Genomic DNA, 26503 nt, shown 5'->3' on the forward strand with positions numbered 1-26503 from the left:
GTTTTTATAAATAATGCAGTTACTCCAGCTTCATTCTTTGCAAATTCTTTTCTATCAAAAGGAGAAAACATCTCTGTATCACTTATGCGTATTTTATGCTCAAATGCTGCTATCATACATGTTATCTTTTTGGTGCCTTGGGTATGTGTTTTGCAATATAATAAATCACTAGCTAATGTATTTGCCTCTAACAGTGAGGTATTAATAAAACTGGGTTTTTTTTAATGAAGAGCCATCTACAGAATTGGGATGTTTAATGGTGATGTAATGCACGATTTTAAACAAAAGTTGTCCGTATTGCAATACTTAACCAAACAGAGCTGACTTTTCTTACTCAAGAGTACCCAGAAACCATTTGTACATTTGAAAGTTATGGTAAAGCAGTGAAACGTCTCTAAGCTGCTTTTTTACTGTCTCCTATTACAGCTCACAGATGTTGTTCCCTTGCTGTGATGTAATGCACAGTAAATCAGGAGATAGTCCTGCTAAGTCTAACATGGTAGTAATGTAAGCTTTAAAAATAAAATCCATGGTAACAATGGACATAACTGCTGCTTGTTTTAAGAACAAACCAAGTTTAACACTGGAAGGAGAATTAAAACTTTTTTGTTCTCCCAACTTTTTCAGTTGACAATTCAGTCTCTGCTTCTTTATTATTTCAAACATTCTGAGATGTTGAAGTGGGGTAAAAAAGAAAAAAAAAAAAATAGGCGACAGTCTTGAATCCTGCATAACAAAAAAACCTGTTGATTTTTTCCTAGCAAAAGTCCTTACAGTAAAGTGAGAATAACCTAAAATTTTTAAGATTTTTCCGGTTGGTCTCAATGTAATGCATCTGAAAAAGAATAAGACACTATTGTTTTAATAAGAGGCATTTTTCTCAACTTTCTCTAATGTAAACCTTATGACACTTGGGTTAGATCCCTTATACAATGTTCACTTGACTTTGCTTTGTGGCACTGGGGTGTGAAATAAAATAGTGTTGGCAGTGACTTTCTGCCAGGACCCCTGGTGCCATTAAGTTCATGCCAACAGGAAAAAAGGTTTTTCCTGGCCCCATTTGTGCTTGGAAATTTTATCCCACAGTCTAATGTATTACTCAGCCACTTTGTTCCTCTGTTTAATGTGGGAGTTTGGGCCTGTCATTAGTGTACTCTTTTCTATAACCCAAAATCAGGAGACCAGTTTGTTCTCAGGCAGTCAGGTGCTTCTTTCAGAGGTGCCACCTTGTGGGCTTGCATTGGCTTCATCACTACAGAGTGCTGCTTAAATTCTGACTGGTACCGGTACCAGTCGGTGAGAGAATTGTTACCTTAGGATCCTAACGTGTGTAGAAGCAGAAGCTTTGTTTCATTTTTAAGACCTGTGAGCCCCTCTTCAGGAAGTTAAATGCTCTCTGCAGGCTCTTTACAGGATGGTTAATAAGGTGGTGGTGAGGACATGGGTTGTTTATGCTTTCTGCCAGATGTTTACACAGCATAATACAGCGGAGGGTTGGGATGGATGAGTTTGTAGCAAAGGTGCATCGAATAAAAAATATTAGCAGACCATAATCAGTAACAAATGCTTAGGAAACATCATAAGGGACAGAGTTAGCATGCAATGATACTTTTCCCAAATGCTATCAGAATTGGATGAGCAGTTGCACTTTGGAGAAGGGATATCTTAATGTGAGGTGTAAGTGTGCTCTGCTGAGGTTTTTATTGAAGTTTTCTGCTTTTGCTAAGAGAATGGCTTCCAAGTGCACAGGGAGTTTTGCTTGCTTCTCTGGCTTTATGGCCTGATGTGTTGAGATAAGAAATTTGTACTTGTTTACTTAGGTGGCATTCTAAAACGTGGTGGTCCAGCTAGCTAATTTATTAGCATCTAACTGTGCTGGCAGCAGAGGTGAAACCTCCAGGAGTGTGTTGGATGGGGTTGTGAACTGTTAGAGCTGTGCCAAGAGGAGCTCTTCTCATTCATGAATCAAGAGTCATGAGCTGTGCTCATCTCTCCTAGACAACTTTGCAAACTCCTCTGTGAATTAGCCTGTAGACAGCATCATGCTGGCATAGCCCTATTATTTCTGTCATCTGAATTAGGCTGTAGAGAGCTAACCCAATGCAACCCTGCAATATCTCAAGCAGAAGTACCTGTAGATTTCACCCATAGTGGTTCTAATCTACCTGCCTCAAAATTACACATGAAGGCTGGATTTTTTAAAAATTTCCATACTTCTGAGGTTGCTGTAGTTCTGCTGCTGCGGCAAAGCAAAAAAGAGAAAAGGTGTTAGCTGTTAAGATGAAAACTTGGATGCAGAATTTCAGGGGGCTGTTCATTACATCTGTGGTGCACTGCAACAGGTGAGAGATCAAGACAGCTGAGTTGTTAAACTTTTTTGTCTGAAATACCTAATTCCAGTGCATAAGTATATGCTGGCTACACTAGGCCTCTCTTCCTCAGCACATATTGCCTTAGAAATTACTAGCAAATTGTCACTAAAATTTGTAATTCTAATTTCTCTTGCCTTTTAAATTCTCTCTGCAAGTAATGGGAAACTTTCTTTTGGCATGTCCAACCCATTATAACTGCTGTTTCCATTTGACAAACTGAAGCTACAGAGTTCATTTCATCCCGAGATAAAAGGATAAAATTCCAGATAAGAAGAACTGAAAAGAGCTGTGCATATTATTCATATAAAACAAATTTGAATTCTGTAGGTCCAAATACATTTAAAATAAAAGCTGGATGCTTCATGTATTTGTGGACTAAGAAGAAGAAAGGAATAATGATCAGCATAATTTTTTTTTTAATTTCCTTCTGCTACTGAAGTAGTTTCTTCTGGTGAAGTTTATCTCTTTGAAATGCATGTTTTTAGAGGACAGGAGAGCTGCTTGCTTTCTCATCTAAATAGTGATGGCCATCACTTTGTACTGTTGCAGAGATGCCAGTAAGGAACAAGGTCACAATTTAAGCAGCCACTGTGTGTTTCTGTAGCACTGAACGTGAAGTTGAAGATACCTCACACATCCCTTCACTAGCACAAAGCCTGCAAGGAGCTGGCATCTCTTCAGCTAGGAGGTGCACATTTATGAGAACTTTTAGGTCTCTAGTTTAGATTATTTATGTATTTGTGAGACTATCATGTTGTATGTCTCAAAATAAATATTGTAGTGTTGACTGCCTTAGGGCAATAAAGCAAACTGGGGGAGTAAACCAAAAAAGAAAAAAATAAGGGCAAATAGGTGTCTTGGAAATTGAGAGAGTTTCTCCAGAATAGAGAAGACATTCCAATATGTTTACAATAAAAAAAGCTTTCAGTTTGTTTTTACTTAGCTGACAGAGAAATGGTGAATAAGTGTGTTTGCATGGAAACATTCACCTGGGTTTATATACAATAATCTTTTCCTTTAACACAATAACCAATAATCATCAGTTTTTTTTTAAGAAGACTCAAAATGAGGAGGTGACTTGGAAAACTCTAATTGTAGTAACTCTGCTGAAGTAAGCAGATAGAAGTGTTTCTAGAAGAAAGCATTCCTGAGTGTGAAAAGCATATCCTTAAAACACAGATTATGTGTGTTTTGCTTCTTGTTTATCACACATGAATGTCATAGGATGTATTTGCTGTGCAGTATGTGGCAGAAATGCAGAAGATATGTAGGCAGTTCAGTAAGTAAGCAGCAGTTTTGTATGGGACCTCCTATGTACTCTGGGCTAATACAGGCACGGGGGAATACTGCTATGCTGGGATGTGGTAAGTGAAGAAGTGTTGAGGTTGGTACTGAAGAGATTCTAGTAGGTGCACCTAGCATAGAGAAGTTGCCAGAGACTACAAGGCATAGCTCTATCAGAATGTCTATGCTTCTGCTCTTTGAAAAATGAAGAGATGCGTTTTCCTAGCTCTTGATGATGTGGCTTTGAAATGCACAAGGCAGTGTGGGTCTGAAGTGCCAAAAAATAATATTGAATTTTCTTTCTTTTTCTTTTTTCTTTTTTTTAGGTTTATAAAATTGCACCCAAGTTTGCTTTCTTGGTGACATCAGGTCCTTTTGTTTACACGGCAATAGCTGTCATAAATGTGCTTGTGAACAGCAGTCTTCTTCGTGGGGAGACCCCCATGATCCTCTCACTGCATCCTTCTTTCACTGTGCCAGATAACAGGTTCCAAGTTCAGACAGGTGAGTTCTACCTGATGCACAGAGGAGGCAATGTTGATTCATATTGTTTCACAGTTCTTCATTTGTGATTAAGTATGCAAGGTCGTTTCACAACCCTGCATTCTACTGTTGCGAATCTTAATTTTTGATTTTTTCATTAAATACTTGCTGGATCCATAGCTGAAAGATGAAAAATAGTAGACAGTTAACCCCATAATTCCATTTTTTTTTCTGTTTTTTTGTGTTTTACATATTGCAAAATAGTTGTGCTTTTTCTATTGCGTCAGAAATTGGGAGGAGAAAGGAAATTATATGAAACATTTGCTCCTAAAATCACAGTGCAACTACTTTGTAGTGCCCGAGACAAGTTTCAAAATATGTTTACCTTAAATGCTACTTTTCAGGATTCTCATAATGCAGGAGTTAGACTGTTACCAACGGGTATTAATGGACCCAATATGTGGTCTTTTAGACAAGCTAAATACTGTTTTTCATTCTACAAGAAAAAGAGGCTTATTGCTTTTTTTCCTTAAAATTAGTGGTATTAGGATTTCAGTGTGGCTGAATCATCTCTCAAGTCCTGTACAATAAGCCGTGTGTGGTGAAGGTTTTCCAGAATGCTAGAGGAAAAAGTGGATATTTTGCCTCCAGTATCTTTTGGTAATCTAATGGCTCTGCAACAGATATTAATGAGTAGAGAATTTACTGCAGCAACACAGAATTTTTTTGGACTGTATTTTTACCCATGAGGGGGGTTTCACTGAATACATCCCAAATTTCATGAAGAAGTGGTAGCTCTGTGAAGTCTTTTGCTTGTTCTGTTTTTTCTCAAGGAAGTACTGTTCTGTGTGTACCCTTTACTTTCAGTGCTTCAGTTTGTGCCTCGGAATGTGGACATTGGGTTCTGCAACTTCAGCCGGCGCATTGAGAAAGGGCTGACAATGGCATTCATGGAGGTGAGCAAACGCCAGGAGTTCTACAACTTCACTGTCCAGGTAAGAAGATGAGCTTGATCTGTGTCTCTTTGCTTGTCCTGTGTTTCAACCAGCCAGTAAAACAAGTTAGGTCTTCACTGGCTACCACTTGCCATCTAAATCATGGAGAAATATGAGGCTTTGTCATGAATTCATGATTTATTTTTTTTCCTCCACAAAATAATGTGGTACCACCTATCCCTCTGGTTTCAAGTTTTTTGAAAAAGTGATCCAAGATGATGATTTATATCCAAAAAACATTATTCAATATAATTTGGCTTATAATTATACATACAAAGGCTGCCTCAAATCTTATTGCAGTCATTTCCATAAGATTTTACTATTAGAGTAAGGTGTGATTAAGAGGTTCCTATTAGGAAATATAGGACTTTTATGCACTTTGCCTTTTGGTGTATTAGCTGCCTCTGAGATCTAGAAATACCTACAGCAGTAGATGACGTCCATGGCAGCTGCTACTGGAACTGCATATATAAAATGAATTGTGTGTGCACTGGCTACTCAATCACATAGCAGGGCTTAAAACTCCCTGGAAAGGAAGTAATTCAGCTTAATGAAACCAACTCCCTCTCCTGTCGTAATTCTTACATTTATTCTATCTTTTTTGTCATACCAATATTAGTGAAAAACTTGCTGTGTTATTAAACTGACACAGTAAATGCCCATTTGTGGTACCCTAAAATAAAACCAGAAAAATGGCATAAACTTTATATTAATAAAAGTACTATATTGTACATGTAGTGAAGTGTTCAGAACTGTACAACTGAATGATGGAATGTGACTCAATAGACTAAAGACAGAACACACAAAACAATTTCCTGGACTATTAGCTTAGCAAACTTATTTTAAATACTTGCCTACTGTCTGGAAGAGATTTGTTTGCATGAACACAGTTCCCATATACACTGGTGCCAAAATAAGGCTTCTAGCCAGTGGTAGGGGCTGGGCAGGTGTTGTGCCAGACATTTTAACCAAGAAAACATTTATTTTCAGAATGTGCCTTTACATGGTCTCTTCCATGTCTCTTTCATTTAAAATTTCTTTATAAGTAGCTTTATCTTGGTATCTCTCTAGGTGTTTTATTTCATAATTTTCTGGACTGTAGCTTTCAGATCATTCTGGATTATGATTGCATAGGATAATTCTTAGAAGAGGAATTCACATGTAACTTTGCCTCTTCTGAGACTCAGCAGGGTGAATCAGTCTGGAATAGATGTTCCTCTGTTTTGATGTGAATTGCCACCTCTTCATATTAGGAAAAAAAACCAGTCTTTCAAAGAAGGAATGGAAATGTTAGTGAATTGATTTTGCTGACCCTGATTCAATCTTGGCTTTTCAGATTCTGAATATAACTCTGAGCAGGCCTGGTGCAGCATTTCGACAAGGCCCTGTGAGCATTGTTTTTGCCATCAGAGATAGGTATGGTTTTCTAAATGGGTCTGAAGTCAGTGAGCAGCTAAGAAACTTGTCCGTGGTGGAATTCAGCTTCTATCTGGGTTTTCCTGTGCAGCAAATTGCTGAACGTGAGTACTTGCTGTTTGACAAGACTGCGAAATACCTTTTTTCAAGGTATTTTTTTCCTCTCTGCAATTTTAAAGTAATTTTGTGCATAAGGGATAATGTGGCTTCATGTACTTAGCTTGTTTTGTGAATTCTTACAAGCAAATCCATTCCCCTCTCTGCTTAGGCTTTGCATGTGAGTGTTACAGCAGCTTGTTGCTCTTCTCACCACCCTTATTTTTTTGTGCTGGGCTAGTTATGCTTAACTTGGAATCTTTAGTACATTGGTCTTAGTCCAGATTTAAAAAAAAAAAACAAAATTCACTTCCATGTTGTTATGAAGTGCAAACTAAGGTGTGCCTCTGTGGTTATTTATGTATACAAGGGCCTTTCCAAGCTTCTCAGCAGGGTTTATTACCATGGGCTTTGCTCTGAACTTAACTGTGACTGATTTCTAGAAAGCCTGAGAGACTGCCATTGCAAGATTTCATAAACCCATGTAGTCTGTCTTGGTTATCTGTTAGCAGCAGTGTTGTTTTGAGTAGTCTATTATCTTTTTAAGATATTACCTTTTAAGTTTATCTCTTGTTTCTTATGTACAACTTGCATTGCAAGTCAGTTTTTGTAGCCTATGGCAATCATAAACATAGATTGATGGGAACTGCCTGCATCACAGTTTGCTTGATGCTCAGGTTTAGCATCTTATGTTTGGTTAGATATTTCAGATATCCTCAATCTCATAAATAAGACAGTTTTCTGAAGTCAACACTTATCCTTGCACAGTAATGGATTGTTCATGATGGAAATGGCTTGTGAATGTAGGCAAGTTCATGAGAAAACAGTACTTGCTTTTCCTGCTTTGTGGGTATTACTGTTAACTCAGCCCATTACTGCCCTATTTCTTCTATTTCACTGTGCTTTCCAATGCATTTTGTTAATTTGCAGTTATTTTTGTTGGTTATATAGGTGCATAACATCCGACAGAGTGATTCCTACCATACAGATTAAGGTCTAGTGGAAAATCAGGCCTAATGGTATCTGCTGTTCATTATGCAACTGTGCAGTAGGATATCAATGAAGAAACTGTAAAGAGAGTGATTGTCAACAGAGGTTGTTCTCCATATTCTCTTTAAATGTCTGCAAGATTATTTCCTTTCAACATTTCTGTTCTCGTTTGGTCTCACATAGGCTATACCTGTGCTGTGGTAGTTGTATTTAATAGCCAGGATCAGAAAGCTTTGAGAATCCCTCTGCAGAGCTGACTAGCATTTCTTCTGTTCCTTCTGAGGCTACAGAACTTCTCAGGTCGTGGTCTTTATCTCTCACTTAATTCAAACTGAATGTTGCTCTTGCCTTCATTGCTTGAAAGACATTTCGCTTTGTTCTATGTCAGGTCTTTTGCACCTTTGCCTTAGAGTTTATTTAGCTTGTAGTCTCTTGGGTAATATTTTCAGTTTCACTGTCTTTTTTTTTATTGTGATGTACACATATCTAGTCCTAGTTTTTTCATTTGTCCACCTATTCTGGAGCAATGTTTGTAGTGAATTTCTAGGTTGCTCCTTGCTGAGAATCCATCTTCTGGGTTGTGTGATGGAACTATAATGCAACTAAATGATAGGAATTTCTACCAAGGCCAGTGTATCCTGAAAGACAGGATGGTCATAGGGGAAAAACATTACTACTAAAAATGCATGTACACTGTTCTTTTTATTTTCCTTTCCTGACAGTACGTAGGAAATTTGAAGGTAATTTCTTCAGTACCTTATAGCTTGAGCTCTCCCTGTGTTATCTACATGCATGAAGAGCCTGGTTTATGGGGCTGGTTCCTGAGAGCTGCCAGTGGAACTGTGTTGGCAGCTCATTTGTTAATGAGAAAGTCATGCAAAATAGAATGACTGAAGAGGTCAGGCAGTGCCTTTGGAAAAGGTCCCACTTGGATTTCTTCTCCTTCTCTTACTACTTTGAGGATTTGCAATAAATTAATGTAGATGATAGCTGTTGCAGCCTAGCAAATTTAGCCTGTGAGAGTTATTTCTATAACTTCGTTTCTGAAGCTTCAGGATTTGTTTGTTTATTCCTGCTGAAGGTTTTAAAGGAGTGTGCCAACAGCATGGTAATTTCATTCCTACAAATTCCAGACTTCAAACAAACAAAAAATTCCTCTTTTTCTCCTCAAAGCCGCCAAGTCTCCCAAACAATACCAAACCTCAAATCTTCAAGCAAACTCTTAGTGTAGGAAGACAGTGGTGACGAAGGTCATTGTGATACACACTTTATTCTGAGCTTGTCCTAATTTGAGCTCTTGAAAAATTTTGTTTCTTTGACACATATCCCCAGTAGCAGGAATGATGGAGCTGAACAAGCTATGCAGACACCCTTGCCTTCAATAACCCCATCATACTCCTGTATTCATGGAATGGATGTTGCATAGCAGAGCGTAGCATTTGCCTCAGATATCTTGGCCAGAGTGGTGTCTCTTAGGTTGTTTGATACAGAAATTTTTAAGACAAACTTTAAATTCGACTAGACTGAATTTTCAAAACATTTAATGTTGTATTAAAATAAGCATAATACATGTAGTAAATGAAATTAAAATAAATATATGGAATTTCAATTTAGTAATTCAGAATTTTTAGGACCTACTAGATCTTCCCAAAGTTCACAGTGCAGAAACCACAAGGCTGTGGTGGACATGATGCCCTAAATCAAGGAGCTTCTTGTCAATGTCTTGATGCTACAGGAGCTTCTATTTACTGTAGATTGAGCTAATTTTGATTTTAACTTGTCTAGTTTGGTCTCAATAGTGCTTCAGCACATCTGTCCTCACTGTACAGCAAAGTGGGAACACGGTTTCTCAGCTGGTTAGAGCTATGGGTCCATCTGTCAGCAAACACAATAGTGAATGTAGTTCACAAGCTTTTATAAGCAAGGCAATCACACTTGGTTATTTTTAGTTGTTTCTAGAGGTTTTTTTGCACTGTTGTGGCTGTATTTTGAGCCAAAGGATTTTAGATCTCTAAAGGATTCAGAGCCAGAAATCATGTCTAAAGGCTCAGCAGTGTTGGGCAGATCTGTCTTGAGACATCTTATTCAGCAGTCTGTTGAGGATGACCAACAGCCAGATCCTCAAAGCTACTTTGACAGGAAGATGTCTAAATGTTTTTGTTTTCTAGGCCCTGAACACTAATTTTATGCTGTCCCTTGTTTTATAGAGGAGTTGTATCAGGGAAGGTATTGTGAAGATCTTTAGACAAGCCTTGCTCTGTGCAAATTAACATGCAACTTTCTACTTTTTCCATGTAAATTTTGGATATTTATATATAAACAATTCTTGTTATTGTTTATAAATAAATATGAAGTGTTCCTTGCCATATTGTTTTGTGCCATTTGTGCTTTACTTGTCAGACATGGTAAGAGGAAGTACTCTTTTGTGGTGACTTTTTTCCCCCCCTGGGGGCTCTGTTTATGATTTTGGAAGTTTTATAGTCTGCATCTGAAGAAAAAGAACTGATTTCCAGGTAAGCTGAGCTGTCAGAGAGTTGAAGCTGATTCATACTAAAGGAAAGCTGATTGTGTAATATCACTGTATCTCAACACTGTTAAGTGCAGTGAGACTTTGCCTTCAGTATCCCAAACGTGAGTCTTGGTCCAAGGAACGCATTTTTTCCCTGCTGCTTGCTCACTTCACATGGCCATTCACACACAGTCTTTTCATGGGCTTTTTAACATAACCCATATATCCTATTTATACTTCTAACTGTGTGGGTTGTCCCTGTGCAGTACCTTTTTAACAACAAGAATTAGTAGTCAGCTTTTTCCATTGATTTAGAGTCAAAGTCCATACTGAAAAGTTGTTAGTTTGACAGAATGGGCCATTCTATGCAGGAATAGAGCTGCTGGAAGGGAGAAGCCTTGCAGCTTACAGAGTTCTTTTCTTTCCTCCACATAATTCTTAGGTGTCTTTGGCAATGTGCTTACATTCAGGTGTTCAGTGTATACTTTTTTGGATGCTTATTTTGGATTGTCCTCCTTGTATTTCACATTTTAGACTGTAAGCTGGTTAGGTGAATTAAAGGTCAGCAGAAAGAATACCAAGTCTTGGCAGTTTTTTTGGGTGCTAGTTCATTAAAATCAATAGGAAATAATACATTTCATATTTCTTTATGACTGGAAGATTTCTCAAGGGCTAGCTGTGGACTAGATGAGGAATATGAACTTAGCTTTAATAAATCTCTGTTTTTGTTGTAGCTTTAAATAGAGTTGCCTTGAGACTTGCTATTTTTTCAGTACCATAAGTAGAACTTTGATGGACAGCATCTATTTCAGATATTTTGGAGATGTTGAAAGGCCAGTAGGATAATGTAAAATTGTATAATACTGTGCAAAGGCTGGAGAAATATTTGGCAACTTTCATCTGGGCCAGTTCTGGATCAGACTTCCAACAGATACAGAGTTCTTTTATGGCCCACACCCTAATACTTGCATGGAATCTTTATTTTTCAGTTGATGCCTTCTCATTCCAAATATTGCATTCTCTCTATGCTATTTCTATTTCTCCATTTATCAGAAATAAAAGCAATCAATATGGTAGCCCTTCTATCTTGCATGGTTCCACACAGCTCCATATGAGAGGATCAGGGAGATCCTTGGAGCATCTGGTGAAACCAAAGTCACCCAAGTGGTGTGCTTCAGTCTGCTGTCAAAAAGCTCCTGGGTGGCTGGGTGACCCTTTGCCTTTTCAGTCAGCATTGGGTAAATGCTGTTACACAGTATGGTGTTTCAGGGCTGCGAGTTAGAATCTTCTGATGATGATAACATCTACTTCATTAATGCATCCAGAGTCATTAGCAGACCAGCTGCGATCTAACTAATAATTGCATTTTGTCTCTCCAGCTTCCCCCTCAGAATAACAATCAGTCCATGCTTGTTTTAGTCATTAGTTCTGGAGGGCATTAGGAATCTTGCAAATAGGTCTTGCTGCAATGCTGAGACTGCAGCTAAGCTCAGGATCTGGCCACGTGTGCTGCTGACACCCTTGAGTGACCTATGGAATAGGAGTTGGAACCTGGATTTTCTGACTTGTGACCATGATCTCAGTTGCAGAAGCATCCACCATTTAGTGAATTCTTCATCAGGTTTTAGAACGCAGCCTTAGTTGCCAGTGATCACAGCACATCTTCCTTTTCAATTTCAAGATTTTCTGTTCAAGTTGTTTTATTTTTAAATTCGATTAATTCCGTGAAAAGTTTAAGTGAATAGTCAGCCAGCAATTTGCATGAATTAAGTAATTTTCAAGTACTAATTAGAATAAGTGTGAAGAGCACATTAAGTATTCAGGCAAAACATGATTTTGGTTTAAAAGAAGAAAAAACTCAAAACTGCTAGCATTTCAAAGTTTTAGGGCCATTCAAAGGTTTTTTGATTTTCTTATCTTGCTCTTTCCATGCTTTGGAAAAACAACAGATGCCGTTTAGTTTATGCTTTTTTGTTCAGGTTTTTTGACCAGAATAAATAGTACTCCAATCTAAAAGCTATGATCAGAAGAATTGTGTAGTAGGATTCCAAAAATAAATGTGTTTAAATGGTCTGTGAGGGGTTTTTTTGTGTGTCTGAGAGTTTTGAAAATTTGATGCATCACAATCACTGCATAGAGGCCTAATGTTTCCTTTTAGAATAAAGGACCATATTCTGGACTCGATGATCTCTGAGGTCCCTCCCAACCCAGCCAATTCTATGATTCTATGATTCTATGATGTCCTTCTGAATAATAAGTCACAGAGTACCTCCCAGTTGTTTCTTTTGAGGCTAGTGAGGCTATTATTGAAATAGAGGTGGAATAACCAATCATTTTTTTCCATATGACTACTTATAAATCTATGAAAATAAAAGGTGTAATGTAACTAGTGGTTCTTTTGCTCTTGCCCCTACAAATCGTTGCATAATTAAATTAGAAAAATGCTAATTTTCTGTTTCTTAAAAACATGCATTAGTGCCAAACTAGTCCACAGCTGGGCATACATCTTTACTCTAAACTGATCTATCATGGACCAGGTAATTTAATTGTTATGTGCCACGTTCTTTCTGCCAATGAAATGGCTTAAAAATTAACCTTTGTATAATGCTTAGCAAGCTGCACCTGGAATAAATATTTTGAGAAGGTTAAGACCATTCTTTTTTCTTATTGCCATAGTGAAACTTAAGATTTCCATTAAGGAAACGCTTGGCCCAGCCCCCATCTTCACTTGTTTCCCAACATGTCTTTACTGCTCTCCAGTGGAAACCTTGGGAAAAATCTTATCCCTACTGAATTCAGTGGATATAGTATTATTTACTTCACTGGGGCAAGGATTTCACTCTGGTGCAGAGGTTTTTTTGAAATACTGAGAGATTTAAAAAGCTCGTAGCCACTAAGCCAAACAGAAGAGCCATGAGATTTGTCTGCAACAATGTTCCTACATGGATTTAGTTGTAATTTTTGTAAAAAAAAAATAACAAGGTGCTGTTTTTTAAATGTTTACCCCTGAGAACAACTCTGAAACACAAATCAGATCTGTTTAGTTTTCTCCTTTACTTTTAGTGTTTCCGTGTAGTTTCTGCTTCAGAGAAGGTCTCATTTTTATTCTGAGACTCATGAGTTGCCTCATTGCCTTTTGAGCAAAAGTCAGATCATGCAGCCAGCCAGTAAGAGTCACAATTCACAGAGCAAGCTTGTTAGTTTCTAGGAGTGATGACCTCAGTACAGCAGCTCAAAACCTTTCAGGTAATAAATCTGTCTTCTTCAGTTAGCTTCTTTTTGTGCAGAGACAAACTGGGGAGTGCATATTCAGAGCACTTTCCTTCCCATTGTGTCTGTGTAGCCTCAGGAGCAGTAATACATCTGTGTAAATAAGATGCTTACTGACAGTATAAATTATGAAGTTACTTCTATTTTTGTATATGGTGTTGAGAATACTGGTCTTACCAATGTTTTTCTTTCATTCTGTTTTCCCCTCAGCCTTTCATTATCCTAAGCTTAATGTGTCTCAGTTGATGAAATCTTCCTGGGTGAGAACAGGTATGTACAGTCTCTGTGAATAAGTAGGAGTGCAATTATTTTTGTTAGCAGGATAACTAACCTGCATAAATATCAATAGCTTAGGGGTGCTGCATTTTCATGAGGTAATAACATGCCTAAGATGAATAAGTTCTAAACCCAAAGGCCAAGAGACCTGAAATATCTGGGAAATATAATTCCCAGGTCTACAATTAACTCCTGCAATTCCTTGATAATGAACACTAAGTAGTTTTTGTCTGTAAAGCAGTTCATTCTTCATGAGATAGCTTAAACTGTCAAGCTTAACATGTCCACTCTGCATGCTGTCAATGTACCACATTGATTTTAGATTTTTATTTTACTTAAAGTGAAAATTCAATATTGTATTCATGTGGCACTTTCTACCAAAACATGCTAGGAATAAAACAGAATTAATATAGGTACAAGCCAAGTACATGAAAGAGTTTAATCACATTTGATTGATTTCTTCTGATCCATTCACAGCAGATCCCTCCCACCCAAATCTTCTGGAAGTTTTATTCTGTAACTCACAGATGTGGTTGGGCAGTCACATTTAGATGCTCAAAGGCTGTTGAGGTTGTCTGTATGCTGCAGGTTTTGCCTTTTTAAGCAGAAAGCCTGAACTGTGACCAGGCTGTGCCTAGAAAACTTTCTCTTAGGGTGCAGATGTTCCACTGGATAAATTTTTTTTCTTCCCACAACTTGTCTGCCTACAGTTCACTAGTAGTATAGACCAACTCTTTTTTCAGGTATTCCTGTCTCCTCACCAGTGACCCCATTTACTCTTTGAGCAGAAAACCAAGCTGAAACTTTGTTTCAGGGAGGAAAGATGAACAACACCAGATCATGTTCAGTAATGTGACAGTAATGTGTGTATCCCACATCTAAAGTCAGTCCTTCCTTAAAGATTTATGATGGCTTTTTTGGTTTTACTCACATCCTCTCTTGCTCAGCTTTAGGGTTGTTATCCATCGTTTGCTGGAAGTTCTCTTAGATGCTGCAGAAAGAAGAGGGTCCATCCAACTCAGAAATCATGTCATTTTGGCTTTTTTTTTTTAAGATTTCAGACTGTAAAGTTTTGAAAACCAGTTGCAGTACCTTTTTTCTGTAGAGATATTTTTTCTAAACCCATTTCTTGCAAGGAGCCTGGGAAGAGCAGACGTTGGCTGCTGGGTCAGTCCTTTCCGTCTGTATATTGCATTGTAAGGGTAATGACTCATTATATAGGATACTGATAGAATTCATGCATGCAAATACAATATTTTAATATTAGATTAGCTAGATGCATGTGCACATATCCCAACAGTCATAAAACCTTGGGATGTGCAATGCTCTCTGTAGCTGGATATGCAATGTTCTCTGTAGCTGTCCCTCTTAGTTGGAGAATACATGTTCATGCTATTAAGCATAATTCTTTGATACTGAAATCCAATACACAGGCAAGAATGGTCTTCTGCATGCTGTCTGTAATAGCCTTAGGCCACTTCCTATTTATTTTAATTTATTTAATTCTCAAAGATTGAATTTAGAAGGCAGATGCAGTTCCCTGAGAAATTATGAAAATAATTCCTTTTTCTGACATCTGTAGTGGAAATTTTTGAATCCAAAAAGTTGTTTTAATTTTTTTTTTTACGTTAAAACAAAATTATATTTAATTGATTTTATCTAGTCAGATGGCTTTTTATTAAGCACCACACTTTAAAAAAAATAAACATGAAAACAGTGAAAAATGGACTTTTAAAAAATATAAACCATTTTAGTAGAGAGCTTCAGGAATGCAAACTGAATTATTTTACTGCATTCAACAGTGAGTTGTTTAATTAGGTCATTTGAGTGACTGTTGCTCCATTCACTTCACTTTTTTTGCACTGGATACTATCTTGTTGGTAAAGGTCCACACTTTTCATGCTCTCTATGTGTTTTTTCTAAGAGATTTCCTCTGGGTAATCTAGTGGGCTTTCTAGTAGGCTTGCCCGGGTGATTTAGAATACCTAGAATTGGGAAGTGAAGTGAGCAAGGCTCCTAAGAGTTTGGAGGTTTTTTTGTTCTGTGATTGCCATACTTGTTAATATTTATCTTATCTAGGGAAGATGCACTTAGCAGAGATAGCATCATTCATGTGCTGCTGGTCTCCTACAGTTTTTCTCCTTGATTCTGAATCCCTGCCCTGTCCATCTCTACCTTTGTATCACTTCCCAACACAGCATTTTGACTGAAATGAGTTGCAGCAGACAATTTGGATGAATTTTCCCTTTTATTTGTTTTTAAACAATTCATTCAATGCTCAGAAGTTTGGTTTTTTAGAAACTTTTTCTTCAGTATCCTGGATCTGTCTAGACTGGTTGGGATTCCAAAAATTCCCTCTGCTCTGATACTTTAATTTATTCTTAATATGTTCCTTTTAACCTTTATCCCACCCAGTGTCTTCCTTTCCAAGATTCAACCTCTGGCTGAACTGGGCAGTGTTCACATACGAACAGAGCTGCTCTTGAATTCTCCACGGGGTGACTCAAAGCTTGTCATTCAAGTTGCAGCAAAGACACTGAAAAATTTTACTAATTCGTTTGTGTTCTTTTCTCTGCAATGTAGTTCTCCTGGGTGTCATCGACCAGCGAATTCAGGAGGAAGTGTTTCAGGCTGAGATGGAGAGGAAACTAGCTCACCTCTTACACGAGGCTTTGGCCAGAGGGCGGATCTGGAGACGAGCCAGTTTTGCAGGCAGCAACATCGTGCAGGTATTAAGAGCTCCAAAGTCAGAGGAAGAACTAAAATGCAGTAAATTACTGAATAAGTTAACATTGTATAGGTTTTGAGTTAAGAAAGAACTCAAAAGCGTGTGTCGCAGTTAGTTGATGATGCTTGTTTTTTGGACCTAATATTAGGTTCTTTCAGATACCTTTGTTGTCTTTTAAGCTAAACACAACGACTGCAAACAACTGAGTGTTGCAAGTGGCTGCTAAAAAATTCTGATTACTTCCTAAAAACTATAATGGACATTATTTTACCAACTTCCTATTTAAAAAAACTGGCTATCTTGTCTTACTTAAGTGAGCTGCCTAGCAAAAGGAGACATCTGAATCTCATCAGAGTCTAAAAAAGTGCTCTGCTGCATCAGCTACTTCACAGCTCTCTGCGGTGTGTTGGAGGAAGTGTAGCAATATGAAACACAATCATATGCATCTTGATGCAGCAGTGGAGTGGTATATTGTACCCTTTAACAGCCTATTTATGACATTATTCCTGGTCACAGAAATGGCTTTCAAGTAAGAACTGTTAATCGTGTCAAATTTTGCACACATGGCAGCTTCTGTTATCTGGATTCCAATGCTGCTTTATAGTTTTGTTATATGTGGAACTATTCACATAATGTCCAGGAAGAGTTGGGTATTTCAGTTTTATGCTCTCATGTGTTCTTTCTAGTCGGTTCAACAAACAGAAGCGACAAAATACTTTTTACTGGCTTATCTTCATGAAAATTACTTTTCCCAGCTAATTCATCTGCAGTTAGTTTTCTTCACAGATGCTCTTCTAGCAGTTCAGACCTATTATCTTTATTTAACTTAATTGTACAGGTTTTGCTACCACTTACGTTTCCAGATGTTGAAATTTTCTTACTTTTGCTTCCCTATCTCAAAACCATATGTTTTAGTAATAGAGATTTTATTTTATCTTTCTTTTGTGCAGCTTGGAATTGCTGTAAATAGCTGCCTGTTTCAGATCTATTCCCAACATCTCTTACTGCACTTTGTTCATTATGCCTCAGTCCTCCCTTTGCATATAAAGTAAATAAATATTCCTTACATTGCTAGCAAATCTACTACCACCTATAAAGTGTATATATCACAGTGTATAAAATGTGTATACGTAGATTACAGTTTTACTATTTTACAAAATTAAATTCAGGTAATTAATTTTGCTCACACATAATTACCATCAGGTCCTTTCTAGCTTAAGAGTTGTATTTTGGAAAGAGAAAATACCCTGTTTTTCTTATGAGTTTGTATTACTTACTAGGGCATAAGCTGAGGTCTGCATTTTATATTCCAATCAGCAGAGCTGCTCATTTTTGCCACTTAATTAGGGCAAAGACTGCAGACTGCTGTCTTTGGGCAGTAAAGGATTCTCTCACTTGCAGTCAACACATCATACAGACATAACACAGGGCTTCTCCAGGTGCTCACAGCCCATGCTATCAGATAGGGTTAACACTGGAATAAAGGAGATGTGGAAGAAGGAAGGCTGAAGAGAAGGTACCCTGTCTTGTTAGGTGTCTTTGAGAGGTGTCCTTCTATCCTGCATGAGATTGGTAGGTGCCATCAGGCACTGTAGCTTCTTGGTAGTTTTCTTTGGCAAGATATTCAGGTTTGCATAAGGCAAGACAGTCTTACAGGCTTTTGTGTGCAGCTGGTGGTGGGTTTGTGAATGGAGGACAATTTGTTTCAAGGACTGAAAGTTGAGGAGCTGGTTCGTAGCTGTTTGTAAGAAACCTTTTAGCTTTATTGCTACTAATTCTGTTATGCATAGCCAGGTTTATAAGCTGTGTTTGCAGTGTGTTGTATATTTGCATCTGTGTCTTCAGGGAGAGGTATTCATGTTCTTTGTGCTTTAACTTTTCCTGTATGTATTTCTTGCACACCAAACAGTGACTGCTGTGATAGTAAGGCCACAATGAAGTGAAAATATGAACAGAAGCTGCCAGCAACACCAAAGTGTCAGATACTTTTATTATCAGGACATGTTTGTGTCTGCAAAACACTACACACACATTTCACTTGTGTTGAGTTTCTCAATAAACCAGACTATTTCCTAAGGTGAAAGATACTTAAATTGTATTGAAATGTGATATTTTTAAGCTCTGTGGAAAATCAGGACTGTGGATTGGAAGGCAGAGTGATTATTTGTAAATGTTACTGCAGGCGTATTAGTTTCCTTTCACATACTAAGAAAACAGAAATGATACCTTGAGAGGTTCAGATTTAATTTCTAAAAGGGCATGCTAGGATCTAAAAATTTTAAAAACTACTCTTTAAATCTAGACACTTTAAGTAAGAACTTTGAACTACCTAGGATTGCCAAGTAACATCTTTTCCCTTCCTGTTTGCCTATCTGGACTATTAACAGGTGGCACTCCATGATAAAAAGAGCCTATAATCATTCCATATTAAAAAACCTCTGAAGCCTCACACCTAACTGTTATGCATGAGATAGTACATTTATTTTTGTGTCATGCTTATATTAATGTTTCACAGAGCAAGTGATCTACATATTTAATATGCATCTGCTGTTGCTGCAAATTGAAGGTATATGTTTAATGTGGTTTGAGTTGCATCTACAGAGGCTAGCCCCTGTGATGTGTTTTGTCACTAGATCATCATAACAACTTATTAAATTTTCTGAAGAATTAAATGGCTTGATTGTAGTTTAAAAATATACCAGAAGCTCTTGAAAAAAGAATTTGCTTTTCTTCACTTCAGCATGCTTGGTCTTTTGAAAGGAAGGAAAAAGGTGATATTGCCAAGTGGCAGAAAGAATGATGTTCTGATTTGAAGTGCACATTACATGACACTGTATTGTAATGTGTGGGAGGAAGCAGTATCTGTGAGGGGGCTTAATGACTGAACTGAACTTCTCACTAAGGCAGAGAGGTTCACTCTCTTGGTTTTCTACTGACACCTTTGTGTCTCTCCCCAGTGTGTAATCAAAGTGAAAGCCCAGTCTTGCTGGGAGTTTTTAGGTGTTTAAATAGAGCCTTTGGTAACTGGTGGTGCTTTGCCTTTTTCTCAGAGGCATTTTGACAGTAGGGGGGGCAGAGACTGGTCCCTCTGTCAGGTTGCCCACAGCCTGTTCCTACCTCCTGTTCTGGCAAGCCAATTCCTCCCCTGCCTAAGCCTCTGCAAGCCAGCACACGGAATGTCTTTAGTGTTGCATTTCCATGCTCTGGCCCTCCCAGTTCACTTCTCAGCCTCCCCACCTCAGCACAATGGAAGGCCCACCGAAGTGGGGCAAGTGTTTGGTGTTCTGACAGCAAGTGCTGCCCAGCCCCAGTCAGAGCATGTCAGGAGGAAGCTGGCTGCCCACAAGGTGCTCTGCCATTTCCCACTCTGACAGGTTCCTGTGAGAGCTTCCTCAGACCCAGGGAAGGGTTCCTGCAATGCCTCTTTCACATATGCTTGATGTTCACATCTGCTGAACCATTCAGACCACAGCACAGCTTTGATTTAATTTCTTGGACACTAAAATCCTACTTTTAATAAGGCAGAAAGCAGAATCTTTTTAATTTTTTTTCCCCTAGGGGATAAATGTTGTGAAAAAAGGAAAATAATCCCCATACTTGCATTTTGGAAATTGTATGTGTGCATGTTTGCTTGTTTCTGTGTGACACCCATGCCTTCAAAACCCTGAACCAATTTATCTGGGGATTCCTCACTCCTGATGGGATTGCTAACTGGGACATCCCACTGGCTGACTGACACTCTGCAAATGCCTTGTCACTTTGCCCACCACATGGATTTCCGTGCTTTAAATTATGAACTAGGGTTGGTTACCACAGCAACTCTGTTCACTGACCTATGATATTCTCTTGAAAAAACTTTTAAATTAAATTTACTGACACCTGGCCACAGTTAAACCTTTACCGTGTGAAGGTTAAATGTACAACTAGTATCAACAAAGATGGTATCATATGTGTACACAGAAGTGGAATAAGTCAGGGGTTTGTTTTTTTGTTGGTTTGTTTTTGTTGGTTTGTTTTTGGTTTTGGGTGGGTTTTTTTGTAGTTTTTGTCAGTTTTTCCCTTCATTTTCTGACTTCCATTGTATTCCCTCCCTCCCAATGTCATCCTTCACTGCCAAAGTATAAATATAAGATGCTTAAATGCTTCCTTACACATGGGTTGCATTGCTGGATGCCTGAGGCATATAATTTTTGCCTCCTCTTGGATTCTTAGCAGTCTCAAGGAGAGAGACATCTCTGTAAAATATGAGACAAAACAAATCTGGATCTGTGTAGAGAGTATAATTTGGAGCAAAATGGTACAAAACCTTGTATGCAGAAATTGTGTAAAAAGTCGTCTCAATGGCACTGTGTGCCAAAGTTTTATAAACAGACTTAAAACCAGTTCAGATCCAGTGTGGCTTCTGCAGTAAACTCAGATATTAGTTAAAAAAAAAAAAAAAAAGTTCCTAGTGAATCAGTATGATAGAAATGAAAACTTGAAGTACTGATATTGTCACAGTTGTGGTGTTTATGTACAAATCTAGTTGTCTTGTAAGTCACCTCAAGAACACCCCTCTCAGCCATCATCTTTCCCAAAATAGAAATCCATTACCATCTTCCCTTGGATTTGAAATTTTGTTTGCAGCTTCCCTCAGTCTGATGTGAGCATTCATGCAGAACAAATTATTTCAGATAAAACTTACCTGGACACAGTGACCTTAGTTTGTCAGCACCAGCCTGCACCTCCACCCTCTACTAAATTTCTTCACTCTCACTCCAGTGCTCTCTATAGTGTGCTAAAATACCTCCAGCTGCTTATTCCTTCCTCCCCTCTGACAGCTCTCACTCATCCCTGTTCCTCAGCACAGGGAATCATACACTGTTGGTTTTAATTCTGTGTTAACATTGAGCTGAGTTGTGACAACAAGCACTGGTATCTTCCCCTCTGCCTTTCTAAAGGCAGCTGTGGAGAAGTTCCTTCTTTAACCCATTTGGCCAGTTTCTGTTATTTTTGTTAAAAACAAAACAAAACAAAACACTTCCTCATGGAGAAGGTGATCAGGAATTGGAATGGATTGCCCAGGGAAGTGGTGGAGTCACCATCCCTAGAGGTGTTTAAGGGAAAGATGTTGGTGGCACTTAGTGCCATGGTGTAGCCAGTGTGGTAGTGTTAGGTGGTTGGCTGGGCTTGGTAATCTCAGAGGTCTTTTCCAGCCTCAATGATTCTGTGATTCTGTATCTATAGTACTTTTTGGGTGCTTCATGATGCCATAAAATGTAAGATGATCCTTCTACGAATCTTCTAAACTTCTCTGATTCTGTGTCTTTGCTACACACAGAGAGGTTTCATAAATGAATAACGAATCCATAGACTTCAGTCCCATGTGGCCTTTCATCTCCCTCACTCTCCATGTGAGTTAAGGGCTACTCAGGAAGGGTTCACCCATGTAGGAAGCAGATACCAATCCAGATACCTTGCTACTCAGTGCACTGAGGCCTGGCTGTGGTGTAGGCAGCTCAGCTGAAGCAGAAGTAAAAAGCTGTGGATGTTTGTTAACTAATGATACGTCTGGGATCAGTGAAACCAGATTTAGCCATACAGCTGTTGAGTATGTGCATTGAAACCTGACATTGAAACTGACAGTTTTTTGCTACCATTGGAGTTTAGTTTCCCCTTGGCTGGTAGAAGAGAGAATAGCATTCAGGATGAGATGTGGAACTGGTTAATGGGTCCACTTAGCAGGTCTTGTGTTTCACAGATTTGCACATATTTCTGCTCTATTTGTAGGTGTTCTGTTCCTCACATCAAATGTGACTGATGTTGACCGTTGGTGTTTTTTTTTTTACTCTCAGTTGATTTGGCATAGAAGACTTTCATGGCAATAGTACTTTCTCTTTTTCTACTTTCTTTTTTGTTTTGTTTTGGCTTGGTTTGTTTTTTTTATTTATCTTATTTTGTTACCTACCTAGCTGTTGCCACTGCTGGAAAATGCTTTTTTAGGGGTTGAATTGTTGCCCCCAAAAACTGGAACATCACCCCTGTTGAACTAGAACACTGCACCGCTTTCCTTCAACATGATCATTTTGTTGGAAACCAAGAAAGTAATAAATATAAAGCTTTGCATTTTTAAGCCTCAGACACACGAACATTTGTGTGTTTGCTTTACTTTAAGCCTATGAGCAGTGTTTGAGATTCCAGTTTATTAAAAGTGTACTTCATGGGACAGGATAAATCTAAAGAAGCAAAACATACTGCTCTTTTTTTGTGGCAGGTTCTTCCAGAGAAGGAATTAAAACTCCATTTTACATGGTGGAGGGTCTCTAATATTTGCTTGGCCTAATTCTAGGTTGAGCTCACCATTATATGTAAATGATTAAACAGAGTAGAGTGTTATATATAAAATCTAATTTCCCAGGAATTCAAAATTGTTATGTGATTCTCATATGCAATGTAGATGTTTGGTGGTTAGAAGGTATCCACAGGGCTTCCTCATAGCATGCATTCTTTTGGTTATTAACATCTTCAGAAGTAGGTAGGAAGAATTGTTTCCCAGTGGCAAATACATTCCTCCCTGTAGAAAGGTGGATGCCAAAGGGAGCTGTTTGGAAGATGGAAGTGACTGTGCAGGGGCTTTGGCTGAGGAAGTGCAAACAGTTCTATTTGAAGCTAATGGAATATTTCCCTGTGTAGCTGCTTAAGATTTGGAAAAACTGCAGCAGAGGTGTGTGTTATGAATAACAAAGCAAAGTGAAAGTAGGTATTTAGAGAAGGACAGCCACACTAATCTCTTCAGTAGCTCCTACTATCCAACAAGTTCAAAAGGCAGTAGAGGCTTCTAAGGTGACATGGTGTTGGCATCTTTAGAGTGAAAGCAGGATCTGTATGTTTTCATGAAATAATAAAGAAAAAAAATTAACACTTAAGGTGTGCCATAGAAATGTATTATTATGTAAGGGACTGCTTCCCTGGAAATTTTCTTTTCAGTGACAAAACAGGTATTTCTGTAAATTTCCCTGGGTTGTGGAGCTCTTGAATAGTGTGTGTGTGATTAGACATCAATATGTTATTCCAGCAATGTCTTCTTCACCTGGAAGATGTCCACTCAAAATCTTTTGGATAAGTATTAGGAAAATATCAGGAAATTATCAGGAAAATATCCTGAATTTTGATTTGGAAGCAGATTATTATTACTGAATATTAGCTGTGTGTATCTACACTTAGCTCTTCTCAGATGAGAGAATTTGCCCATGTGTGTGTTGCCTTTGATGTACACTGTATTTTAGAGCACTGCACACAGCATATCTTTCCATCAGACTTTTCTAGATATTGAAAATGTCCAGGCTATACCAGTTCAAAGCAGTTACACGGTTACTAAATTATCATACTCTGTGGTGTCACATATGGAGGGATTTTCTTTGTCAGCAGTTGTATTTCTGCATCATAGTACAGGGTGGAATATTATGCATAAGGGTTGCACACAGTGACACTTAAGACAGCTACTGATACCATCTTGGCCAAAATTGTTCCAAATGTTTCTTTTTAGATGTGTCCTTAAGGTCCAGGTCCTGTGAGGGGAGAGGAGAGAAAGGGTAAGGGCTGAAAAACTAAGTGTAGTTAGTTGTTTTTTTTTAAGGAGCCCCAAATAAAACAACATAAAATTTAAAAGCTTTCCAATTTCTTCTCAGATTGTGAACGTGTCACGGCTAGCTGGTGTTGACAACCCTGTGGAGCTGATCTATTTTGTGGAGGACCAAGATGGAGAGAGACTCAGTGCTCTGAAGTGCTCAGACCTGATGAACAGAGTTGATATCCAGCGGGCTGCCATCATCCTTGGATACCGCATTGAAGGCGCCGTTGCCCAGCGTAAGCCTTGATCAGATCCACGCTGATGGGTGCAGAGAGCAGCAAGGAAGGGTGGCACTAACTTTGAAGCTAATGGCACTGCACGGTGCCTGCAGTTGCAGTGCTTTTTTTCTTGGGGTGCTGCAATTTTGACACACCTGAGGAAATAAATTTTAGCAGTCGTGCAGTGAGCTGTGTGGTGTTGCTTTGCTTTTTGAAACCTCTGCTGAGCTTGGTGCTTGGTGTCCCTAAGTGCAAGCCTCAATGCATTCACTGTGGTGCTTGTTCTACCAAAGTACTGTGTTAACTAGATAACCTGTTCTCATTTTAAACTTTCTGCTAGTCTAATATTTCTTTACAGCTTAACTTGCACAGGAGCTTGCCAAAACCCCACAGTTGTGAGATGGGAGGACACTGGAGTGAAATGAGTGTTTTCTTTAACCAAGGGCAGAGAAGTTTAAAAGAAGTCACTGTTTTTCTGTTTGTTTGAATTATTGTTTCTGTGAATGGAAGATGTAGGCTAGTGCTAACTGGGGCATTTTGGAAGGTATAAGTGAAAAGAAACAGTTTCTTTACTGAATATGATTGACCTTATTTTTATTTGCTTGTATTTTAATACAGATAATTTTAAAGTAACATGATCTTTTACAAGACACACATCAGAATAAATGTGACAGGTCATATTAAGTCATACAAAGACTATTCAGGAAGCTTGGTATATAAATAATTTACAATACAGAGTGAGAGAAGACCTACTCAAAATTCCATGTTATGATGAGGAAAGAAACTTGAAAATATTTTAAAACAGTAACAGACATGTATATGATCTACAAAATACCTCATTGGTATGACTGCTTAATTGCTTTTTCTGTTTTCTGTGCAATATGGAAGCCTGTGTTACATTGTACTGCAGGGTATTTTGCCAGCAGAACTAGCATGTGTTTGACTTATAAATTCTCTGCAGAAAGAAAAGAAAGAAATAGTAATAATGGGACCATCTGGATGTTTCTCAATTTTGTTCTTCATTAAAGTGGTAGCTTAGTGATAGTTCAGTAGATCATGTGCATCTGCTTAATATCTGTTAACGGACTGCAATATTGGTTAGACAAAAATGCAAAAAAGTTGCAAGAATAAATTCCATTTACAAAAAATGGTGTTGAACAAACTACATGAAGTTTTTCTTCATGTTGAGAATTTGACATGTCTTTAGAAAGTTCTTATAAAAGGCATAGAATTGTAGCATTTTTAAAAGAGGTTCTTCCTCTTCATAGAGGAAGAAATGTACTATCATAAACTTACTGTCAGATGTAAAAAATGGAAGAATTTTACTTTAGATCTTTAGATTTGTTAATAGAATAACCACACAAAATAGAGCATATGAAAGTTTTGTCAGTTCTTCCAATTCACTTTTTACATGCATGATTGGTCTGAGTACTCTTTCCGGTAGTTTTTTCTTTTGTTTGGGGCCAAAGAATCTCATACACTGACAACAAAACAGGGAAAAAAAAAAATAAAAAATGCAGAACTGTACACTTTGGGGAGGGGTTTCGTACTGATTTCAAATTAACTGTACTTACTGATGGGGAAGGTAAAAAACTATATAATGCATAACTGAAAAGAAGATGCAGCTGATAATACTGCTTAAAAGGATACAAGCAGTAAGGCTGGAAAGTCCTTCTTGCCTTTGTTAGCGGTAAGTCAATTCTCTGGATCCATTTCGCTATGTCAGCTCAGTTTTGGCTTACAGAGCAGTGTGGCAAAAGTGTATTTTCATTATTAATTTAAGCATAGGTTTTTATAAGGTAGGCCAGGACAATTGATCACCTGCCCCATGCTTCCTGATCATGGCATACGTTATCTTATAAATGGTATGACATTTCCTGTGTTCTGCAGTTGGTTTCTGATAAATTCCTTAACTACCATTTACAAGAACATAAAAATACATAACCTTGAAGTGTCCTCATTTTAAAATATATAACCACATAAAATAGCTGTCTTTCTTTTAACTTCACAGCCGTGGAGAAGATGAAGGAGCCTGTCTCAGATTCACAGAATGGCAACCTATGGATTATTGTTGGTGTGGCAGTCCCAGTTGCTGTGGTGCTCCTGATTGTTATTATTTTATACTGGAAGCTTTGTCGGACAGACAAACTGGAGTTTCAGCCAGACACAATGAGCAACATTCAGCAGCGACAGAAGGTAAGAGGGGAAGTTATGCTGAGTTGAGAGGAGCTTAAGTGTTTTTAATATAAATGAATGT

General features: G+C 38.1%; 1 protein-coding gene across 2 annotated transcripts in view; it reads left to right on the plus strand.

The window, feature by feature from the left end:
- KIAA1549 (KIAA1549 ortholog) overlaps positions 1 to 26503 on the plus strand; it is a 160391-nt gene that overhangs the window by 89702 nt on the left and 44186 nt on the right. For both annotated transcript variants that reach the window (XM_030469139.1, XM_030469138.1), the window contains exons 4-10: positions 3983 to 4160; positions 5007 to 5134; positions 6471 to 6654; positions 13626 to 13685; positions 16275 to 16420; positions 24087 to 24264; positions 26258 to 26442. In XM_030469139.1, the coding sequence (XP_030324999.1) occupies positions 3983 to 4160; positions 5007 to 5134; positions 6471 to 6654; positions 13626 to 13685; positions 16275 to 16420; positions 24087 to 24264; positions 26258 to 26442 (1059 nt within the window). The remainder of the gene's footprint in view (positions 1 to 3982; positions 4161 to 5006; positions 5135 to 6470; positions 6655 to 13625; positions 13686 to 16274; positions 16421 to 24086; positions 24265 to 26257; positions 26443 to 26503) is intronic.

The sequence above is a fragment of the Calypte anna genome, chromosome 1, assembly GCF_003957555.1.
Source record: "Calypte anna isolate BGI_N300 chromosome 1, bCalAnn1_v1.p, whole genome shotgun sequence".
Classification (NCBI taxonomy): domain Eukaryota; kingdom Metazoa; phylum Chordata; class Aves; order Apodiformes; family Trochilidae; genus Calypte; species Calypte anna.